The following is a 22,699-nucleotide window of genomic DNA, read 5'->3' as shown; positions in this document are numbered from 1 at the left end:
CCACATTGGCAGCAGCTTTCTCACATTTCTCCTTGATGACACTGCTCAAGTGTGCTAAGTCTTGGCTCTAATGAGCATGGCTTTCCTGAAGTTTGCTGACGAGGAAGATTATGAACTCCTATACTGCCAGCTTATTGCCAGAATGAAAACCATTGCTGGTCATAGTGAAAGCTGGAACTGGCAGGATGCCTTCAGAATTGCCAGCAAATTGACAATTCTGTGACAGCAGGGAGAATCCCTTTTCGGCAGCTCCAGCCTTACAAACAGCAAAAGAGATTCCTAGTATAAAGTTCACACCAAATTTAGACCTATTCTCAGGGTCAACCATCTCTATCATCAATTCGTCAATCCTCTTCTGTTCCGTAACATTCAGTTGCTTGCTAATCAAGGTAGGCCCAATAGTCTTATTGATGTGCTTAACAGCCTTTGAAACATTTTTTCCCATAACTAGTCTTCTCCTCATCTTGAGCTCTAGGGTCTCACACACAACAGCTGAGGTACCACTGGATATAGTTCTGAAGAGATCTTTTCCAGTGCAGGACCCTATCTCAAGAGTGGGATTTCCTGGAAAGCCAGAAACCTGTCTGACAAAGAGCTGGAGTACAGAGATGGTGAATTTCCACTCCTATTTCTTGTCACTCAAAAAAAAGAGACACAGGAATGTTGCAGATGTCAACTGGGAGCCCACAAGCTCACAGGTCTCTCCTTTATTCCCGAGTCTTGCCCTGCTCAGCCTCTTTTACTACATAGATTTTTTAAAAGCTCCCTCTATGATCCTGATGTACAACCAGATATGAGAACCAGTAGTACAAATTATAGTAAGAAGCAACTTTTTAGTTACTTCTAGGTAAAAATTTTACGTTATAAAATTCTTCAAACAGAAGATACATTCCCTTTTTATTGGCCATGATGTAAAGCATCTTTAAAGCTAAATTATAATTATTACATGATACTCAATCACTAAGCCAGTTTCAGAAAAGATAAATTTCATATTTCAATTTATTCAGTAAGGGGAGGTCAAAAATGAAGGCTTTTTTCCCCTTCTACCATATTCACTAAATTTATGTTTAAACTTGATATATATTTTATAACACTATTTAAGTTATGGCTTTTTCTCAACCAGTGCTTTTTTAAGATAATAGTTATAAATACAACTGTTTTGAGAAAATAGGAAATAAACACTTTCACTTGCTGGTTTCTAGTTCATTATTCCCTTTGTCATTAAGATGATAATGCTATACAAATTAATATTTGGACATAAATAACAAATACAATTTTAACATTTTTCATAGTATTGAGAGATGTTTCAGTATTATATAATCAAAAAAAATCTATTACAAATACACATGTATACATCTTATAAAAATACATTTAAAAACAAAAGTGGGACAAATACTGAGTCACTATTCTTCCAAAGGTTAGCTGGTATTATGAAGAGGCTTTGATTTCTTTATCTTTATCAGGATATTCTTCCACCTCTGAGGAGAACATTAACTCTGGAGAAGAAAATGAACAGATCATAAAATTGTTTCCCAGTGCCTCCAACAGAGTTGTATAGCTTATTTATAGTCTTTTAAAAATTGACATAGAAAGCCCTCAATAGATTTCTTGACAGTGAAATCTGATTTCAAAGGTAAGCTGATAACAAATGTACAAGTTTTACATTTTAAAATATTTAAATTTTAAATTATGAACCCCTTAAAAGTAAAACATAATAGGGACAATATACAAAATCCTACCTGGAAATTTAAGTCACTTAGATAATCAAAGATCATTAAACAGCTAAAAGGTCTAATTCTACAGTGATGAGATCATCTAAAATATAGGGGACAGATACAGAGGAAGGACCTAGAACTAACAAGAGATATGTGCCAGGATAGTTTAAATGGGTCATCCCATTTCATCATCAAAACAACCCAATAAGCCAGGTATTATCACTCATTTTATACTTACTTTTAAAATCTACATGTTGTACGACTAACATGGCCTTAAAAGAACAGGATTCTGGAAATACTAAGTAACACACACTTTATGATTTAGACTGAATACTGCAAAATCCAGATGCAGTTTTGATGCCAACCACAATGTAGAATGTTATTAGCTGACATTTTCTACATTTAAACTATTACTTAGCATAGATGTTGGCGAAATTCTCCATGCTAAGGCTTCTGAGGCAGATGGGTTGTAAACAGTTGATCAAATCAAAAATAAAGTAATAACCAAGGTCAAGAAAATATCCATAAAAGATGTTCAAGGGTCAAACTGTTGAACACTGCCCAAGGAAACACAATTTACAATACAAATACTAAAAAGTTCCTCAAGTAGCATAAAAGTTTAGCAGTTCGCTAATATGATGATTCTTCTTCAGGTGTTCCAGAAGGGGTCTGGGAACTAGAGATGAGTGAATCACTGCACACTGAGCATGTTAAAAGTAAGAGTACTAAACACTGTGTTAGACAATGAAGAGTTACGAATTTGTACCAAATAGAGGAGGTAAGAATAATTAAGTTGAGTATGTGTCTGACAGAAAGGCTATGTAGACGAAGCATGATTTATTTCAAAATTAAGAGATACTTTCATCAGCAGGAAACTAAGAGAAGTAAAGAGCAAAGACTTTTTCTAAATTACTTGAAGGGTTCCAAGAGATTACCTCCTGAATATGCACAAGGGCCACAGACGCCCCTCACTAAGTAGTTCCAGACTCCAGCCCTCCTAGGCACTCCTCCCTGCTTCTCTTGGCATTCTGTTACACCACTTTATTTTCTCTCTGCTTGTATTATTTTAATTTAAATGTGTCTTTGTGATTGGAATATTATAAGCTATACATATTAAAAGGAGGTTTATAAAACCATTATAGAAGATTTCAGGATATTCTTATACTATTTTTTTCTTTAATACCTTCACTAAGATCCATGCCTGGCCTATAAGACAAAAATAGCCAAGATAATCCAACCAGCAGAGCCACCACGAGATTCACCACAATCCATGGCTGGAGAATCTGTTCCTCAATTCCTGCTTCCCTAAAAAGGTAGAAATACTCATTAGAAGTACCTTCAGTTTGGTTCATATATACAAATATATCTATTTTAGGAACTTCAAGAAAAAACAGCAGTCATCTCCTAGAGAAATAACAAGTAAAGCGTGAAAGAAAATATAATTTCCCTGTAAAATATACCACATATATAATGAGAACAAGGGTTCAAAGGTTAAACTCTAAACAGATCTGCTCTATACATTCATATAAATGCAACGTTAGTATTCCCAAGAAAATTTTCTAAAAGTTTTCCTTCCAACTACCATGACATTACTCATCAATAAAGTATATTTGCTTTTTCTTTACCTAATGTCCCTAGCCACTCTCTCAAAAAAGACTACTTTTGGATGCCACATTCAGCATTTGGGGGAAAAAAAAAGATTGCTTCTCTGAGTTTAATGAACTAGAATCTCAGCTATCCTGTCAACTTCATGGCTGGCCACCGATCTGCAGATGTTGGCTCTCCCTATTCTGCTCTTTCTAGCATTGCTTGGTTTTCTGAATCTATCCCAGCTACTCACTCCTATCACTGTTCTGGGGTATGAAACTCTCTGATAGTGGGTAAGAATGCAGGGCTCCTTCCGTCCATCATATGATGACTTATTGTAAAACTATAACTTGGCTGGGCGCAGTGGCTCACACCTATAATCCCAATACTCTGGGAGGCCAAGGCAGGTGGATCACCTGAGATGAGAAGTTCAAGACCAGCCTGGCCAACATGGTGAAACCCCATTTCTATAAAAATACAAAAATTAGCCAGGCGGGTGCCTAAGTAATCCCAGCTACTCGGGAGGCTAAGGCTGCAGAATCGCTTGAACCCAGGAGGCGGTGGTTGCAGTGAGCCGAGATAGAGCCATTGCACTCCAGCCTGGGCGACAAAGCGAGACTCCATCTTAAAAAACAACAACAACAACAACAGCAACAAACAAGAAAAAACTATAACTTAAAGATCTAAAACAGATTTTTAAAAGGAAGATATTTCTTTAAAAATGCAGGTGAATATAACAATAGTTACCCATTAACCAAAGGAATAAGTATTTTCTTGCCATAGATTTGGAAACAAAAACAGAGCCTTCATTATTTGTAGATGAAAAAGAATGGAAGGATACGAAAAATTGCTGTTATTGCCATTAACAATTGCTAATGTCATTGTGAATTCTTACCAGAGGCTACCATTAACAGAAGAAGGTGTGTAAAGGTGGATTCTGTCACTTGTCATTTGCTGACTCAGAGATAGTATAAGAGCAGTAAAGTACACTGAAAAAAAGATAAATGAAATTACTAATAATTTTTAACAACCTGGTTTATTTTGAATTTATAGATTAATATCGAAAATAATCTGTACTTTGGTGACTGATATAAAAGAAATTTATTTTACCAAATAAACATATTTCAATAGGCCAGATATCCTTATATAAATTTTTGAGAACAACAGGTGCAGAAGGATCTTTTGAGACGTTCACTGTTTCATCATTAGAACTGACAAGAACCTAGATCTTCTGAAAAGTTAAATGACTTGCTCAAGGTCCTAAAATTAGTTTTATTAATATTCTCAAAACTTAGAACAAAATGCATTCCAAATAATCAGAAAGATATAAAATAGTGTTTGTTATTAAAAGGCTGTACCATCTGAATCTGTTTAATGTCAAGTAGAAAATACAAAAGTTAAAAAGTAAGTAATATAGTACAATAAATTAAGCTTTTCAAAGTTATTCAGATGAACCTCTATTGAAAAATAATTCTATCAACATTATGCCTATTATGTTTCTAATTACAAATTCACTGACCATCTATAGGTAATGTTTATAAGGAGCAGTAATACAACTTTAAAAAAAAAATTAACATTTTTCCTGGTTCAAAATTATGGTATAACACAAGTATTACACAGTTACCAAGTTAAACTGTTTACTCACAGAAAGATGCTAAAGTTGTAGGATCCAGGGCCAAAAAATTTCGGATTGCTACTGACATTTTAGCAAAGTCAATCCTAGAAAATATAAAAGCTTCTTGTCACAGTGCAGTTGTAAACTTTTTAACAAAACTTTACTTTCTTGACAATAGTTTTTTCCTTCTCTATTCTAATGCTACCACATATACTATTACTAGGTTTTAAGTAGCTACAGTGTATACATAACACATATGACAAAATTATCTTATTTACAAAGGCCACATAAAACATCTAACTAGACTACTTTGGACAACATTCCTTTGGGGTTAAGACATTCTAAAGAAACTTAAACTTGATAAACAAAATTTCATTAGTTTCTACCTCTTTCTATTGCCCATATCATTAGGCTCTAATTAGGTGGGTTTTTTTTTTTTAAACAGGTTAAATTGTGTTCCCAAAAAGATATGTTGAACTAACCTGGAGTACTTATGAATGTGACCTTATTTGGAAGCAGGGTCTTTGCAGATGTAATAAAGTTAAGATAAGGTCATTAGGATGAACCCTAATCCAGTATGACTGGTGTCCTTATTAGAAGAGATATAGATACAGAGATACACAGGGGTAAAGCGCTGTGTGACGATAGAGGCAAATATTGGAATGATGCATCTACAGCCAAGGATTGTCAGCAACCACTGGAAGTGAGGGGAAGGGCATGAAACAGACTCTCCCTCAGAGCCCTCGAAAAAGGATTCAACCCTGGCCACATCCTGATTGCAGACTGCTCACCTCCAGACCCGCGAGAGAATAAATGTGCTGTTTTCAGCCAGCCAGTGTGTGGTACTTTGTTACAGCAGTGCTGGGAGACAAATACAAATGCTCTGAGTCTTACCTATACCTGATTTAGATGATATTTAGGAACTTCTGAGTTGACTACATTTGTATGAAATTTTGGACTTATGAACTGATGCTGGAATGGGTGAAGTCTTTTGGGAATATTTTGTTTACAACAGTCTCATCCCCTCAAAAAAGAACAGAAGTAGACTGGCCTTAAAACTTTTTGAAGTAATATTGATACTCTATAATTCTATTTTGAAAACTGTCATGGTCAGTGACACATTTTGCTCAGCATTTCCTTCTGAAGAAGTTAGACAGATCTGGAGTCACAGGCATTACCTGTCAAAAGCTGAAATTGTACTCAGAGCCAAAAGCAAGTACAGAAGACTCTGGAATGGATACGCTAGAGTCTTGTATTGTTGCAGAAGGTTTGAGAGGTTGGATAGCTGATCTCCTGCTAGAACATATATCACAACAATATTCCACACAGCACAGCCAGCCAAGAATCCATGAGAAAAGAGACCAATCATCCTGAATGGTAAAGGGTTTGATTATTATACATGAATTACTAAAGTAAAAAGCTAAAACATGTTTAAAATCTCTTCATATACAAGAATAAAATTCAACATTTCATGACAAGTAAAAGCAAGCTCTTTCTTTTTAGTTACACTGATAGGTAGATCATTCAATTCCAATAGGATGTTTAAAAAATACACCTACCGGCCGGGCGCGGTGGCTCAAGCCTGTAATCCCAGCACTTTGGGAGGCCGAGACGGGCGGATCACGAGGTCAGGAGATCAAGACCATCCTGGTTAACATGGTGAAACCCCGTCTCTACTAAAAAATACAAAAAACTAGCCGGGCGAGGTGGCGGGCGTCTCTAGTCCCAGCTACTCGGGAGGCTGAGACGAGAATGGAGTAAACCCGGGAGGTGGAGCTTGCAGTGAGCTGAGATCCGGCCACTGCACTCCAGCCTGGGCTACAGAGCGAGACTCCGTCTCAAAAAAAAAAAAAAAAAAAAAAAAAAAATACACCTACCTACCATTTTAAGTGGTCATTTCATTAACCATATTGAACAACCAATAGGCTATTTTTTTCTTTAATTACGGAACTCAGTTAACATTTGTTTTAAGAAAAGTCCAACAAAAACAGCCACCTGAAAGCCCGGTGCACCGTAAGTGCCACATCTCTGGTGGTCCAGGAAGGCTTCATGTCCATTGACACATCTATGTTTTCTGTGGTCTTTATCAACTCTGAACGGTCAGCAGCCTGGAATCTCCCTAAGAACACATAATGTAATTACTAACAACTAGGGAGAGAGAACCCTGGTAGCCCTTTCTTTTTTTCTTTTTTTTTTTTTTTTTTTTAATTCCACACTCAGGAAGCTGCAAACTAAGACTGAAATATTGCTGTTCTATCTGAAAATTCTCCTTGACTCAGCACCTATTTCAGAAAGATCTTTACTTTGGGTTCCTTAAACATAATTTTTCATCTTGAAGAAAAATAAGCAATGTCAGTGTATTTTCTTCTCAATCCAAAGTGAAGTAACAATTTCAGAAATCAATTATATTTAATAAAAAATAATGAACTTTCAACCAGAATAAAGTCTAGAAACCTTTAACATGACCTAGTCTACAAAATTCTAATTTAGAGACTTTAGAAGTATTAAAGTTTATATGCCTATACTACCAAGGTAAGTCAATATTTGAAAACTACTTTAAATTTCTTTTTTTTTTTTTTTTTTTTTTTTTTTTTTTTTTTTTTTTTTTGAGACGGAGTCTCGCTCTGTCGCCCAGGCTGGAGTGCAGTGGCGCGATCTCGGCTCACTGCAAGCTCCGCCTCCCGGGTTCACGCCATTCTCCTGCCTCAGCCTCCCGAGTAGCTGGGACTACAGGCGCCCACAACCGCGCCCGGCTAATTTTTTGTATTTTTAGTAGAGACGGGGTTTCACCGTGGTCTCGATCTCCTGACCTTGTGATCCGCCCGCCTCGGCCTCCCAAAGTGCTGGGATTACAGGCAAATTTCTTAGAAAAAGATGTCAGGATGTGTAGCATGGCTTTCTGGGATGACAGGAAAGAAATGGGCTGCTTCATAAATTTCTCTTTAGAACATTCCTGTGAAGAACATCAGTTCAAGAGTCAGCACTGCAATACTGTATGAGCAGGGCTTTAGCCTTTTTACTGTTGATTCAGAGGCTCCTTCCTGTATATCTAGTAATCCACAAATAGACCTCAGGAAGCAGGAAAGGTTCCATTTCAATTATCCTCACCAAACCCAGTTTGCAGGTGTTTTGGAGGATGAAAGACAGGAGTGTGACAATTTTCCCTAAGAAAAGACAACTTCTGGGCAGACAGTAGAACCACTGGTGCCTTTTATGGCCAGTTATGGCCAGTTACTCTAGCAGGGAAATTTCTATGCTAAGTGAAATAAGAATAAAAATGAGGATTAAGTGATACTGCTTGAAAAAGAACTGGAGTAAATTAAATGGCCACATGGTAGATGAATAAAACCACATGACTAGAAGTCATAAAACCACAGTTCAAGTCCCAGTTCCACCCTAACCAACTGTGAGACACTGGGTAAGTCAGCCAGAGACCACAGGTTTCTTATTGGCCAAGAACTGCAAGATCCTTTAGATGGGATCTTATGAAGTAGAGTTCTAAAACAATGTAGACAAAATCTAAATTGTAAATTTTAAGGACTAACCTTTATGTTTTAGATGAGTTCTTTAGGCAGCATATCCTTAACATATCCATGGTAGTATACAGTCATGATCACGCTTTGAGTAGGTTTTTCTTAAACACTGTGTTATAGACTGAATGTGTCCCCCCAAAATTCATATGTTGAAGCCCTAACCCCCCAGTGAGTGTGAGGTCACTGGGAGGTAATTAGATTTTGATGAAGTCATGAGGACGAAGCTCCCATGATGAGACTAGTGTCTTTTTAAGCAGAGGAAGACACACCAGAACTCTCTCTGCCACATGACAACACAGTGGCAGCCACTGGCAAGCCAGGAAGGGGCCTTCTCCAGTAACCGGATCTGCTGGAACCTTGTCTTGGACGTCCTAGCTTTAGGAACGGTGAGAAATAAATGTCTGTGGTTTAAGTCACTCAGTCCGTGGTATTTTGTTATAGCAGCCTGAGCTAAAATACACTACAAACCTAGTCTCGTAGCCAGTATACATTATACAATGTCAGCACTATTTTCCAAAAGAATATACAGCTATAATGTTGTATTTCTTATTTAATATGATAGTATCATCATGTATTTTCTCTCTGATTTTCAGATGTAGAATTTATATCATTATCTGTCCCACCACAACTACTACCAATTGCAGGAAGCTGGTAAAGTACAAGAAAGAATAAAGAATCAGGCAGGGGTGGGGAAGATCTTTACATTACCCATAACCCCATAAATCCAGAAACAACCAGCATTAATATTTGAGCCTATTTCCTTCAAGTCTTTTGTCCTATGTATAGATCAAACTCTGTGTGTGTGTACACATGTGTACATGCTCTTTTATCAGAATCTTTCCATAAAATGAAAAATTCTCCCTAAACATGATATTTAATGGTGAAGAATATTATTATATAGATACACCACAACTTACTGAAATCATTCCTCTCCTATTTCACATTTAGGTTGTTTCCAGTTTTTCACTCTCATGAATCATAGCATGATGACTAGTTTTGTGTATAAATTGTTGTACATAGTTTTGCTTAATTCCTTAATTCAGATTTCCAGAAGTATAAAGGATATCCTTGTACAATTTTTAAGAGTTCATATTCTAAAACAAGGCATCTACTTACGGCTTTTTTCCACAAATACTTTGCCTACAGGCTGGCTAATGCCAGTGGGTGCAGTGAATACAGACTGCTGTTCCAGAGTAGTTTGCTCATCAGTGATAATGTCTTCATCTTCTACTCCTAGCTCATTGGCATACTGTAATTCTGCTGGTTGGGTTTTCCTGTAATAAAGAAGTATATATGAAAAATGGATGATTATTGAATACTCACAGACTTACATACGGAACTAGCTATAAATATAATGGAAAGAGCCCTGGACTTGGAGTTAAGAAATTTGATTTTTACTCAAATAAATCTGTTATTAACTATTATGTGCAGCAAGTCACTTACATTTCTGAGGGCTTCAGTTTTCTCATTTGAAAATTGAAGTGACTGAACTAATCTGTAAGCTTCTTTCCAAATTTAAAATTGTATGATTCTCTGTAGACACTGATATGATTTAGCTATGTCCCCACCCAAAATTTCATGTTGAATTGTAATAATCCCCACCTGTCAAGGGACTGTTCTGGTGATAGTGAGTTCTCAGGAGATCTGATCATTTTGTAAGGGGCTTCCCCCTTCACTCAGCTCTAATTCTTCTCCTTCCTGCTGCCCTGTGAAGAAGGGCATGTTTGCTTCACCTTCCACCATGATTGTAAGTTTCCTGAGGCCCCCCCAGTCATGCTGAACTGTGAGCCAATTAAACCTCTTTCCTTTATAAATTACCCAGTCTCAGGTATGTCTTTATTAGTATTGTGAGAACGGACTAACACAGACATTGATCACTATTTGTAGGTTCATTTTCAAATACAAACAATAGTGCTATATATATGCCTTCCAGTGTTATTTCTTTAAAGTATACTTTACTCATTTTATCTTAATGCTAAAACACAGTTTTACTTATTGCTGAGATAATCATAGTTTGAATTCTGTTAACATAAGAAAATAAATCATAATAGCCTGTTTCATTATCTTTAATTTTTAAATATCCTTAATGTTTAATTTTGCTACTTATATATTCTATTTGTGTTCCTCTTTTTAAGAGATGGCTCTGAAGTTTTTTTATTTAAGTACAATCTTAATTTTTTAAATTTTCTCAGTGGTTTACTCTTCTCAAATTTATCATTAGATTGGTTTAACTGATTTTTTGTAATAATACTTACCCTAGAGGTACACAAATACAAGTATGTAATAAGACTTAATGAGAAGCTACTGTCTGGGAACTCCAAACAAAGCATCAGAGTAATCCTGGAGAATAGTTAGAAAAATAAATTCTTACTTTGTCTTCCTCCGAGGTTTTTGAATAACTGCCTCCTCAGCTGGCTCTGCATCAATACCATTTTCATTTCGTAATAAAGATGAACTAGATGCCTTATTTTGAGTGGAGGAAATCTCCAATTCTGAAAACAAATAAATTTAACTTTTCAAATAACTAAAACAGAAAAAGAAAAGTAATGTACAAGACTTGTATAAGAGAAAAGAACTTCAAGAATTTTAATTGGGCAAAAATATTTTCACTATCTTACAAATTTTTAATGTCTAAAAAATGTTATACTTCTAAACTTCTAATGTAAAAATTGAAATTGTAATGCCAAACAATATGAAAAAAAATTAAGTAACCCAACACCCAGGCTGTGTTGAAGATTCCCAAGATTATCTCCAGGTTCGCTGACTTTCTAGAAGTGCTCACAGGACTTGGAAATCATCACACTCACAATTATGGTATACTACAGCAAATGAATATAAAGCAAAATCAGCAAAAGGAAAAAGCACATGGACCAAGTCCAGAGGAAACCAAGTACAAGCTTCCAAGAGTCCTCTATCAGTGGAGTCAAATAGGATGCACTAATCTCTCCAGTAATGAGTTGTGACAACACATGTGACACATGTTCTACAAGGGAAGTTCATCAGAGACAGTATCCAAGGTTAGGGGCTAGTCACATAAGCTTAGCACATACCAAAATTCTGGATGCCCAGAAGGGAAGCAGACGTTCAGCAAAAATCACTTTGTATGCACAAATGCACAGTGAGCCACCTTATAATTTAGGGAAAGTTTTCTATCAGTGTAGGGAGCTGTTTATTATCCAAGTTCCCAGATGCCAGCTAAGGGCCAATCTTATCAGCAGGCCTTTCCAAGGATAGCAGTCTCAGGTCTGCTATATTAACTCTTTTCTGTATACAGGGTAGGTATGAAGTTTAAATGAGTCAGTGAAGCCTTCTTCTAATCCACTAGCTACTCTTCCTATCTGGCAATACTAGTTCCCTGGAATACCTTCAAGACCTTACAATTCTATTATAATAAAATACTTACAGCCTGGACTGGAAATATAATGCAAGCAGTAGAGCCTACCATTGGTCATCCTGAACAAAATAAACAAAAACACAATTTTTAAATCCAGAAATTTAGAAAGCTGACCTGCCAGGCTTGGTGTACTTTGGAATGGCAATGACAGGTCCTTTTTGATCCAAAACTTAGTTGGGTCCTGAATTTTCTAAAAAAGGTCATTTCTGTAAACATACTTTTCACAAATTATAAAACTAGGTATTGGTATCCATCTTGATTTTTAAACTTGTATCCTAACTAACCTACTAAAAGGGAGTTTTAATTAAACTACATTTACTGTCACTAATGAAATAAATTGTAGAGTTTTACAACTAGTCTGAGCACCATTTCTGTCTCTTTTCCTTCTTCTGCCATCATCTGCCCCTTCCTTCTCCTCATAGATCCTCAGTGCCCCCAGGCACTGTGGTATCCCACTTCAACTTGCCTTCCAAAATTATGTTCCATTCTCCTGACTTTTCTAGTTCCTGCCCTTCTACTCCTATAATTCTTCCATCCAATCAAGACACTCCGTTTTCTAGAAGGACAAGTAATTAGGAAAATTAATTTATAATAAATTATGAATAAGGGCTGATGTTAATAGGAGAGCACTAATCTCCCCATCTTTGTTCCTTCCCTGAGTTTTACTCCAAAACAACCCTTTGTCCTTTTTCTAATTATTATAAAAGTCATAACGCTCAAAATATTAAAAATTAGTAAAATATAAATGAAGGAAGAAAATTTTAAAAATCATACTTCCTCCTTCTAAAACTTCTACCACTGTAACACTGCTATATTCTTCCATTCTTTTTAATATATAGATGTATGTACATATTTACGTTCTGGGTTGCATTGTGCTCCAAAAAAAGATACGTTCAAGTCCTAACTCATAATACCTGGGAGTGTAACCTTATTTGGAAATAGAGTCTTTGCAGATGTAATCAAGTTAAGATGAGGTCATGCTAGATTAGAATGGGCCCTAAATCCAATGACTGATATCCTTATAAGAAGAGGGAAATGTGGACACAGACACACAAGGAAAAATGTGAAGATGGAGGCAGAGATTGGCATTATGCCGCCACAAGTCAAAGAATGCCAAGGACTATCAACAACCATAAGAAGCTAGAAGAAACGGCCGGGCACAGTGACTCATGCCAGTAATCCCAGCACTTTGGGAGGTCGAAGTAGGCGGATCACCTGAGGTCAGGAGTTCAAAACCAGCCTGGCCAAAATGATGAAACCCTGTCTCTACTAAATAATATGAAATTAGCTGAGCATCATGGCAGGTGCCTGTAATCCCAGCTACTCGGGGGGCTGAGGCAAGAGAATCGCTTGAACCCGGGAGGCAGAAGTTGCAGTGAGCTGAGATTGCACCATTGCACTCCGGTTTGGGCTGTAAGAGTGAAACTCTATCTCAAAAAACAAACAAAAAAAAGAGGCTAGAAGAAACAAGGAAGGACTCTTTTCTAGAGACTTCAGAGGGAGCATAGTCCTGTAGACAACTTGATTTTGGACTTCTCACCTAAGAACTATGAAAAAATAAACTGTTGTTTTAAGTCGCTCAGTTTGTGGTAATTTTTTATGGCAACCCTAAGAAATTAACATAGTATATTTTACAAAAATGGGATTCTCCAATACATACTATTTTATAACCTTTGTTTTTTGATTTAATAATACACAACTGATGATTATCCGTGTCATCCTAACAATCCTTTTAATGAGTACAAAATAGATAAAGTATGATTTATTTAGCCAGTATCACACCGTTAAATATTTGGGTCATTACCAATTTCTACTCTTATAAATAATGTTGCAGTTAACATTCTTTAATTACTGCAGCTATTGAATTTACTACTATTCCCAGAAATCCGACAGGCTGTATCTATGCCCCTATGAGCAAAAAGCATGAGTGCACCCATTTCCCATCAATATTGGATTTTATAACTAGAAAAAAGCATTGCCAATTTGATAGGCCAAAAAGTGGTATAGTATTTTATTTACCTTGTGAACTGCCTGGGACATAGAAAGACTGAACAAATATTAGTTGTTGTTTCATTATATTATTGTTAGTACAGAATCTATCATTTCCCCACTAATCTGAAATGTCCATTTCATCATTTACTAGGTTTTTCTATGCACTGAGATCTGAACTTTCTGTTTAGTCCTGCATTTGTCGCTCTCCTCTCACAATCTATACATATATGATCAAAAGAGACCTATAAAGTATTCTTGGCTGAAGCCATTGGAGTTATTCTAGTGGTAAATATTTTAAACATAAAAGCAAGAAACCACCTGTGGGATATTGATAGGGGGGAAAAATGAGAGCAGAGAGGTTTTTATCGTGTCACCAAAATCACAACTGCTATCACAACCTAACCTTGGTTTCTTCACGTACCAAGAGGTAGCCTTGTCTTTTTCTGTCTTCTTTGAACAGGAGCCTCTGGGTGCTCTTTGAGTTCTTTAGTTGATGGCTCACTGCCCTCAGAGGGCCTTCGACCAGCAGTCTGAGCAAGACCTTCCAAAGAAGCACTTGCTATAGAAAAACAGAGTAGAAAAAAATGAGATTACTTGAGCAAAGATCACTGAATTTTAAAAAGATGGAGGAAAAGGTAACTAGAATGTTTCCTATAGAATAACCCCATCTCTTTCAGAACTAATTGTCCCCGAAATCTTTCCTTCCTCTTCACCTTTGGGATTTAAGTTAGGAAAAGAAATAAATGAAGGAATACGAAAGGCTGAGGAAGAAAAAAAGAGGGGGTTAAAAAGAAGAGCAAAAGACAGGAGGAGGAGAAATTGCTTCAGAACATCTAGAACTTTGAAAAAGGTGGAAAACACAATAAAAACTGACAGAGAATTCTCTTACTTGCCTCTTGCCTTAAGAATTTTCATCAGCCTCTATATAGTAAAGTCCTTCATTAATAAGTTAAAGAATGATAAAGTCATCATGAATAATTGGAGTTAGCAGGTAATTTATCAATCTCTTCATTTGGTCATTCACTTCAACCTCTTTCCTCATGAAATCTTTTAAAAGAATTTCAATACATTTTGGCAGATTTGGATTTTACCTGACTGCATTCCCTTCCTTGCTTGTCTGCTTCACAAAAGAAGCAGCAGAAAGGCACCGGGCGCAGTGGCTCATGCCTGGAATCCCAGCACTTTGCGAGGCCAAAGCGGGCGGATTACCTGAGGTCAGGAGTTCAAGACCAGCCTGACCAACACGGCAAAACTCCATCTCTACCGAAAATACAAAAATTAGCCAGGTGTAGTGGCATGCGCCTGTAGTCCCAGCAACTCAGGGAGGCTGAGGCAGGAGAATCACTTGAACCCAGGAGGTGGAGGTTGCAGGTAGCCAAGATTCACAGCATTGCACTCCAGCCTGGGCAACTGAGCAAGACTCCATCTCAAAAAAAAAAAAAAAAAAAGAAAAAAAAGAAATAGAAATGTATCAATAAACAAATGAAAAGATGTTTAACTTCACTAGTATTTAGAGAAATGCAAACTAAAATAAGCTACTTTTTGCCCATTAACAAAAAAATTTTAATGATTGATATTGTCCAATGTTAAGGATTTAGAGAATGAGACACTCTCGGACTCTACAGGTAGCAAGATAACAACTAAAGCTTCCTTAAGGTAATTTAGCAGTCAATCATACCAACAACGCACGCATCCTGCACCTAGCAATTCCACTGCTAGCAATCCATCCTACAGAAGTACTTCTTCCCTACCAGCCACTATTTTATGCAGACCTGCAACACTGTTGGAGTGAAAAATTGGAAATAACCTAAATAAATAACAGACCAGTGATTATGGTACATTCTTATCATATAATACAATGAAGTCACTGTTTAAGAATACATAGAACTCTATGTATTAAGAAACAAAGACAGTATGTATGATTCCTTTTATGTTTTTCTTGTTGTTTGTTTTAACAAAGGAAGAGCAACCACAGAAACCTTTTAGGAGTGTGAGAAGTCACAAGTAAAGAGTGAAGTTAAAGGATCAGGTAAAGATAACCTTGAGGTTTCAAGCCTGAGTGCTGGGAAAATGGCAGGTTCCATTAGCAGAAAATTATGAGATGTAAAAAATTATTTATTCCTAAAGGCGATGATGAATTCTAGATGTTCTGGGTTTAGAGTTACAGATGCAACTTCCAGGATTATTAGTGGATGACTAGGACAAAAACGAGTTCTGCTCATGACTGAAGCTTTACTATTTAAATGATGATGTGGCCATGCTTTCAGACTCATGCTCTAATGTAGAGATAATCTGACTGAAGTGAGATTTAAGAACTCTGTGTTTCTAAATTCAGTATCTTGTTCAAGGGTCTGGAATCAATCATAGCTTAAAACCATGTATGTTGTCTAGGGATAAAAGATCTTAAAGAGTTCAGGAATATCATGGAAGTAGGAGCTTAGATGGCACCACCTTCTATTCCATGAATGCATCCAGATACTCCTCAGGCTACCCACTGCCCTGCACCTGACCACCACCAGGAATTCCACTGCTTCAAACTGGCCTTAATTCTATCCTCAACGAAGTGGTGATTCTGGGCTGCTGGGGCCTTACTTCTCCCTGATCTGTGATGTTTACCATGCCTGAGGTCCTGGGAAAACTTGTGATCCCACACAACAAAGAATAACATCTTACCTGGTGTGTTTTTTGTTCTGGGCTTCTTTTTCTTAGGACGACTAAGTGGAATATCATCTATAAAGCAGGGGAAAACGTCAACAGAAAAGGCTGCCTAAAATTCAGTGCAGAGAACAATCAGAAGAGAACTTTTAGCAGGGAAGAATTTTCCCTCTCTTCCCTGGGCCCAGCAAACTTTTATAGATTAGGGGAAGAAGGCAAGAAATTGAGAAGACCAGAGAGCGCCCACACTGTGGTACCAGTAGCACACTGCGAGTCAGTAATGTTAGAAACCATGACACAGAAAGTGGGTTCAACAAATATTCATCTGATCCCCTACATTTCCCAGTCCCCTTGCACATAGGTGTGGTCTATGACTGGTTCTGGCCTATAGGCTGTGAGCAGGTGATCTGTGTCATTTCAGAGCCAAACGTTGAAAGAGCCAGTGAGTAATCTGTCAGCTTCTCTTCCCTTGTTGTGGTGACTGAGGAAGCCTCATGTTAAAATGGTGGGACCACAGCATAGAAGTAGCCTAGATTGCAAGCCAGGCGCAGTGGCTCACGCCTGTAATCCCAGCACTTTGGGAATCCAAGATGGGCAGATCACTTGAGCTCAGGAGTTCAACATCAGCCTGGCCAACATGGCAAAACACTGTCTCTACTAAAAATACAAAAAGTAGCCAGGCATGGTGGCATACGCCTGTAATACCAACTACTCAGGAGGCTGAGGCAGAAGAATCACTTGAACCCAGGAGGCAGAGATTGCAGTGAGCCAAGATTGCACCACTGCACTCCAGCCTGGGCAACAGAGCAAGATACTGTCTCAAAAAAAAAAAAAAAAAAAAAAAAAAAAGAAGTAGTCTAGATTGCTATACCAATAGTAAAAAGGTAGTGAAAGGCAATTGTCCCCAGTTTTTGCCATAGCGGAGTTGGTATTAATTAGAAATAACCCTGTGTGATACTAAGTCACTGAGATTTGGGGGTTTTTAGTATGGTATAACCTTGTCTACCCTGACTAAATGAGACAAAGGAAGGTGCAGTCCTCGTTACAGAGCTACAAACTAGCCAACAGTTGTGTGCTCGGTGACCCCATTCAGGGATGAAGTGCTTTTATAATGGCAAGGTCATCTAGTGCTATGTATTAAAGACAATTTTTAAATGGTAGTCATGGGAGATTATTTGACAAAAACATATTGTAGAATTACAAATTACACCATTCAGATTCGGTTTTAAGATAAACAAACCAAGGAATCAAACTAATTTTTGAACACCAAATACTATATTTAGAAAATTTTATATTCACATTAAACTAACTCACCTTGACTAACATGTCATGTAACACCAAACAAATTTAATCAGCAGGACAAAGACAAAAAAGGAACAATTAATTAGAAACCTGTTAATATTCACAGTGAAAATTGACTTAAATCATTACAAATTTAAAATAAAATTAGCTTTCATGTAATAGCTAGTTTACAGACTAGTTTACTGTTTATAATTAATAAGCTGTTTAATAACACTACTAATAAAATAATGTCAATATTTTCTGAACCCACATATACATATTCCCTACTGTCTATTAATAAAGTGGATTAAGCAGATTAAGAACTCTTACTTGTCACTGATTAAAATCAGCTTAAACTCTGAGGAAACTATTCTCACAAACGAAAGATCAGAATTCTGATTTAAAAAAAAAAAAAAGACACTAAAACAGTTAGAAAGGGAATGGATCCATTATCCTACCATGATGATATTCAGGCTTTTAAATTTAACATTCAATTTTAACTGTTATTCTTATAATTCAAGGATTTTTCACCTTTAAAATTTCAGAAAATCCCTAAATTTTTCAGAAGAGTTTCCAGAATCATTGTAATTTTGCAATGATACTAGTTAATTTTTCTACTGTCTTCGTTTTCCATTTTTAAAGCTCAATAATGAAATTACTGTAAATTATGTTTACCTTGGCACAGGTGGAAGGGCTCGTGGAGGACGCTGTGGGGGAAAAAAAGAAATTTGCTTGTAAGTAAAAGCCTAAAGCATCTTTACTTCATGTATCCCAAACACCATAAAGCTATTCTTTTTTTCCTTTTTTTTTTTTTTTTTGAGACGGAGTATTGCTCTGTGGCCCAGGCTAGAGTGCAATGGCACGATCTTGGCTCACTGCAACCTCCATCTACTGGGTTCAAGCAATTCTCCTGCCTCAGCCTCCCAAACAGCTGGGATTACAGGCACCCACCATCACGCCCGGCTAAGTTTTGGTTTTTTAGCAGAGATGGGTTTTGCGATGTTGGCCAGGCTGGTCTTGAACTCCTGACCTCAGGTAATCCGCCCACCTTGGCCTCCCAAAGTGGTGGGATTACAAGAGTGAACCACTATGCCCGGTGAAACCACTTCTTTCAAAAGTCTGTTGTTCAGACATGACAGAAAAATATAATGGATCGGACCAGGATCTTCAAATCTCTTGATAATCTTGTTCATTAGTGAAACCTGGGAGGTACTGATGAGAAACACGGGCAATTTAAAATTTGTTCTCCCATTCTAAATTTCATATAAAATTATTTCCTTCCTACATTCCTTTCTATCTCTAGGCCAGGCCCTTTTCTAAGCATTAGGAGTACACTAATGAACAAAACGGAGAGAACTCTGCTTTTATGGAACTTACATTCTAGTGGTTATTAGAAACAAGGTTAAATATATATAATATATACTATATATTATATGCAGCATGTGTAACATATATATGCTATATTTAAGACATATATCTTGTATACATACCTTGTGTATATATACACAAACACAAACACACAAAACGTAATGAATGAAGGAGACTGAGTGCTACTTTTGTTAGGGAAAGTTTCTCTGAGATATTTAAGCTGAGACCTGAATGAGAAAGGAGCAACCGGAACAAATGCAAAGATTTTTAGGTTAAATTGGGCCTGGAATATTTCAGGTAAAAGGACAGCAAGGCTGCCGCACAATTGCCAAGGAGGTAGGCAGGAGCCAGATTTAGTTAGGGCCTTGCAGACCAAGGCAAGGAGTTTGGATTTTGTTTTAATTCAATGGGAAACCAATGGAAGTTTTAAACCACATACTAACACAAATTTTTAAAAGGCCACTTGAATATACTGGGAAGAATGCGTTTTAGGGCAGAAAGAATGGTGGGGGGAACCCTTCTAAACGCTCATTTATATGAATAAGAAAAGTGTTTGCAGTCAGAGAGCATTACAGTTGAGAAGTATTTTCAGAATCAGATACTAAGAGAAATGCCTAGAAGCCAATTTAATGTTCCAAGTATCTCATGCTGCTTGCATAAGACATTTATTCAAAAGGGTTAAATTTTAGACATTTTTGTAGTTTGTCCCATTTAGCAATCCATTCGTTCGAACAGTAGATTAACGCAAGTACTACAAGATTAGGACGAGGCAAGCTCCCGTAATACCATCCAGTAGTCAAAATTACAACTGGAAAAGAATGACAATCACGGGAACGCGCTATTGTTCTACAGATGCTACGAAACGCGCGCGATCGATCCAAGGACTCAGTTCACGTAACTGATTTCAAAAGTCCCGCAAAAATGACATTCCACCCACCCAGAGACCCAACCTCTACTCCTCAAAAGTAGGACGGCTCAACTGAAGACAAAAATCCTAACAACTAAAAGTAGCTAAGGCTCGCTTACCACAGGATTCTTCCCCATTCTGTGTTTAGCCGGCCTCGGCAGCCGCCGGCCCGCAAGCACAGGGCGCCCCACCCCTCCCGGCTCTGTCGCGCACGCAGGCGCAATGCGTCATCGGGCAGCGCCGCCGGGCTAGTACCCGGCGCGCCGCGCCGGGTGGGTAAGTTGGGGTGAGAGACGCGCAGGGACCTGGATTGGCCAGTCCAGACTAGCCCTGCCAAAAAAGGGGCCTCTGAGTTGGGGTAATGTGCCCAGGAGCAGAGATTCGGCGACCGTGGCGCTGCAATCGCAGCTTTCCCGTGGTTTCCTAAGTGGTCGCGGTGATTTGTTTGCGGGGAGCGAGGCGTGAGGGAAGACCTTGGTTAAAGGACTCCGCAGGCAAACAACGATCTTTTCTAGGCAGCTACTGCCCTCTCGGAGGGGGAGTCTATGAGAGGCCTGGCTGGAAGCCCCAGCACCCGCCGGGCGCTGGGCCTCAGAGAAGTGAGGCGTCGTCGTGGCAACGCGGGCTCAGGTACCCGCAAACTTCATGCCAGGCCTCTCTCCCCTACTCCGGGAGTTCGGTCCCGGCCTCGCCTGGGTCTCCGTCCCACTCCTGTGAATGCTGGAGGGGCGGACGCGCGCACCCCATGAGCAAGGCTCTCCCTTAGTGATCCCCAGCTCGTTAGCGCCCCCCCCCCACACACCCACCCCCACCCCGCCAAGTGTAGCTTTTACCCGCCACCCCTCGAGGCCGACGCGCCCCTCGCCGCTCACCAGGTGGCCCTCCTCCAGCCGAGCCCCCGAGTCAGCCCTCATGGTGCTCTCCCCGCGGGGCTTCCCCGGCTCAACCGCCGGCGGCCGGAGCCCAGCTCCCCGCGACGCTGCAGCCTGCGGGACGCCGGGGCTTCGTGGCGCCTGGCGAGGCCGCCTCCCCGTGAGCCAGGTCCCCGCCCGCCTCTGCCCTGCCAAGCATTGCTGGGTTTGGGACGAATGTGTTTACTCTCTAGGACCAACGAGTCTGTGCGGGCCTGGGTGTGTGGATGTGTATTAATATAGGCAATTCTCACATTTTCTCCGATTGCTTACCCTTCATCCCACAACTGTGTAAATCAAATTTGGAAAAACTTTTTCTTGAAGAACCTTAAAATCAAATCCGACCTCACATAAATATCATTACAAACTACTTAATTTGCATAGTTTTATTTGGTTAGGTTTTTTTTTTTTAAGATAACTTTCACTTTAAGTAACAGAACTACAAATATTTTGAATCATGCATTCTATTTTACAGTTAAGAAAGAGATGGGAAAGATGGAAGAATGATGTGGATATGGAGAAGAGAATGATGCAGAAGATGAACAGATACAGGGACAGGGAAAGCGCCTGGAAATCTCAAATCTGCGGGAAGAAAGAGAAACAGGACTTTGTAATGGCATCCTAATCTTGTTACCAAACAAACGGGGTTTGTTGCCTTATATGCACAGAAGCCAATATTATGATGCTGGTTTTTTGAGAAAAGTTGTTATTGCGAGTCAACTAACAAGGAGACAGGAGTATAGCTCTAATCTGTCTCCCTGTGCTGGCTTTAAGACAGTATTTTTATTAGAAAAGGTTTAGGGAATGGATTCTGGGATTAGTAAATGATTGGTGGAAGGAAAGAAGCCATCTGGAAAATCTTTTGGCGTTCGCGGTTACCTCTTCATGTCCCTTCATGGGTCGCATGTGCAAATTTTGGAGGGAGTCAGTATGAAACATGGGGGAAGACTCGAGCTGTAACGCCAGCAAGCTCATTTTGTACAGACTTCAGGTAGCCATCCGTGTTAGTCCTAACCAATTTCAGCCAGTTTGCTTTATTTTGTTTTTTAATCTCACAATAGAAGAAGTTTAGGCGTTTTAGCAAGTTGTTTTTTATCTGCTGTCCTGCACGCTCAAGAATTTCTGTTAGTCCCTGGTTTAACTCTGAGACACGGTTTCAATCTTGTGATTCTTCTATATATAGGTCTCCTGGACTAATCCATTGCCTTTTCTAATTTAGGCATGCATGTAGATATTGGCTGTAAGGAAAATTCGTGTTTGTCACACCTCTGATGAGAATAATTTTTTCCTTGTAGGCTGATTTGTAAATAGTGAAGGCAGTGCAGTTTTTTGTAGGTTTTGATTTTAGATGTGAAATGTGCATATTAAACCTTTCTTGCTGAATTAAGTAAGCACTTTTGGTAAAAGATGTTTTCTTTTTTTTTTTTTTTTTTTTTTTTTTTTTTGAGACGGAGTCTCGCTGTGTCTCCCAGGCTGGAGTGCAGTGGCGTGATCTCGGCTCACTGCAAGCTCCGCCTCCCGGGTTCACGCCATTCTCCCGCCTCAGCCTCCCAAGTAGCCGAGACTACAGGAGCCCGCCACCACGCCCGGCTAGTTTTTTGTATTTTTAGTAGAGACGGGGTTTCACCATGTTAGCCAGGATAGTCTCGATCTCCTGACCTCGTGATCCACCCACCTCGGCCTCCCAAAGTGCTGGGATTACAGGCTTGAGCCACCGCGCCCGGCCAAAAGATGTTTTCAT

The 22,699-nt window shown here is 38.7% G+C and overlaps 1 protein-coding gene across 1 annotated transcript; it reads right to left on the bottom strand.

Moving 5' to 3' along the window:
• Nucleotides 1–969: 969 nt before the first annotated feature.
• Nucleotides 970–21,076, bottom strand: TMEM237 (transmembrane protein 237). The gene is made up of 13 exons (XM_050750923.1): nt 20,920–21,076; nt 18,448–18,479; nt 17,806–17,810; nt 16,510–16,566; nt 14,258–14,395; nt 10,822–10,942; nt 9,567–9,724; nt 6,913–7,036; nt 6,096–6,287; nt 4,948–5,021; nt 4,198–4,291; nt 2,899–3,020; nt 970–1,496 (listed from the first exon to the last, which is right to left on the bottom strand). Exons 1-13 carry the CDS (start codon nt 20,959–20,961, stop codon nt 1,429–1,431), a joined length of 1,227 nt encoding a protein of 408 aa, XP_050606880.1. The 5' UTR covers nt 20,962–21,076; the 3' UTR covers nt 970–1,428.
• Nucleotides 21,077–22,699: the final 1,623 nt, after the last annotated feature.

The sequence above is a fragment of the Macaca thibetana genome, chromosome 12 (assembly GCF_024542745.1).
Source record: "Macaca thibetana thibetana isolate TM-01 chromosome 12, ASM2454274v1, whole genome shotgun sequence".
NCBI classification, from domain to species: domain Eukaryota; kingdom Metazoa; phylum Chordata; class Mammalia; order Primates; family Cercopithecidae; genus Macaca; species Macaca thibetana.
The sequence above is the reverse complement of the archived record's forward strand: the minus strand, read 5'-3'. Positions and strand labels throughout refer to the sequence as shown.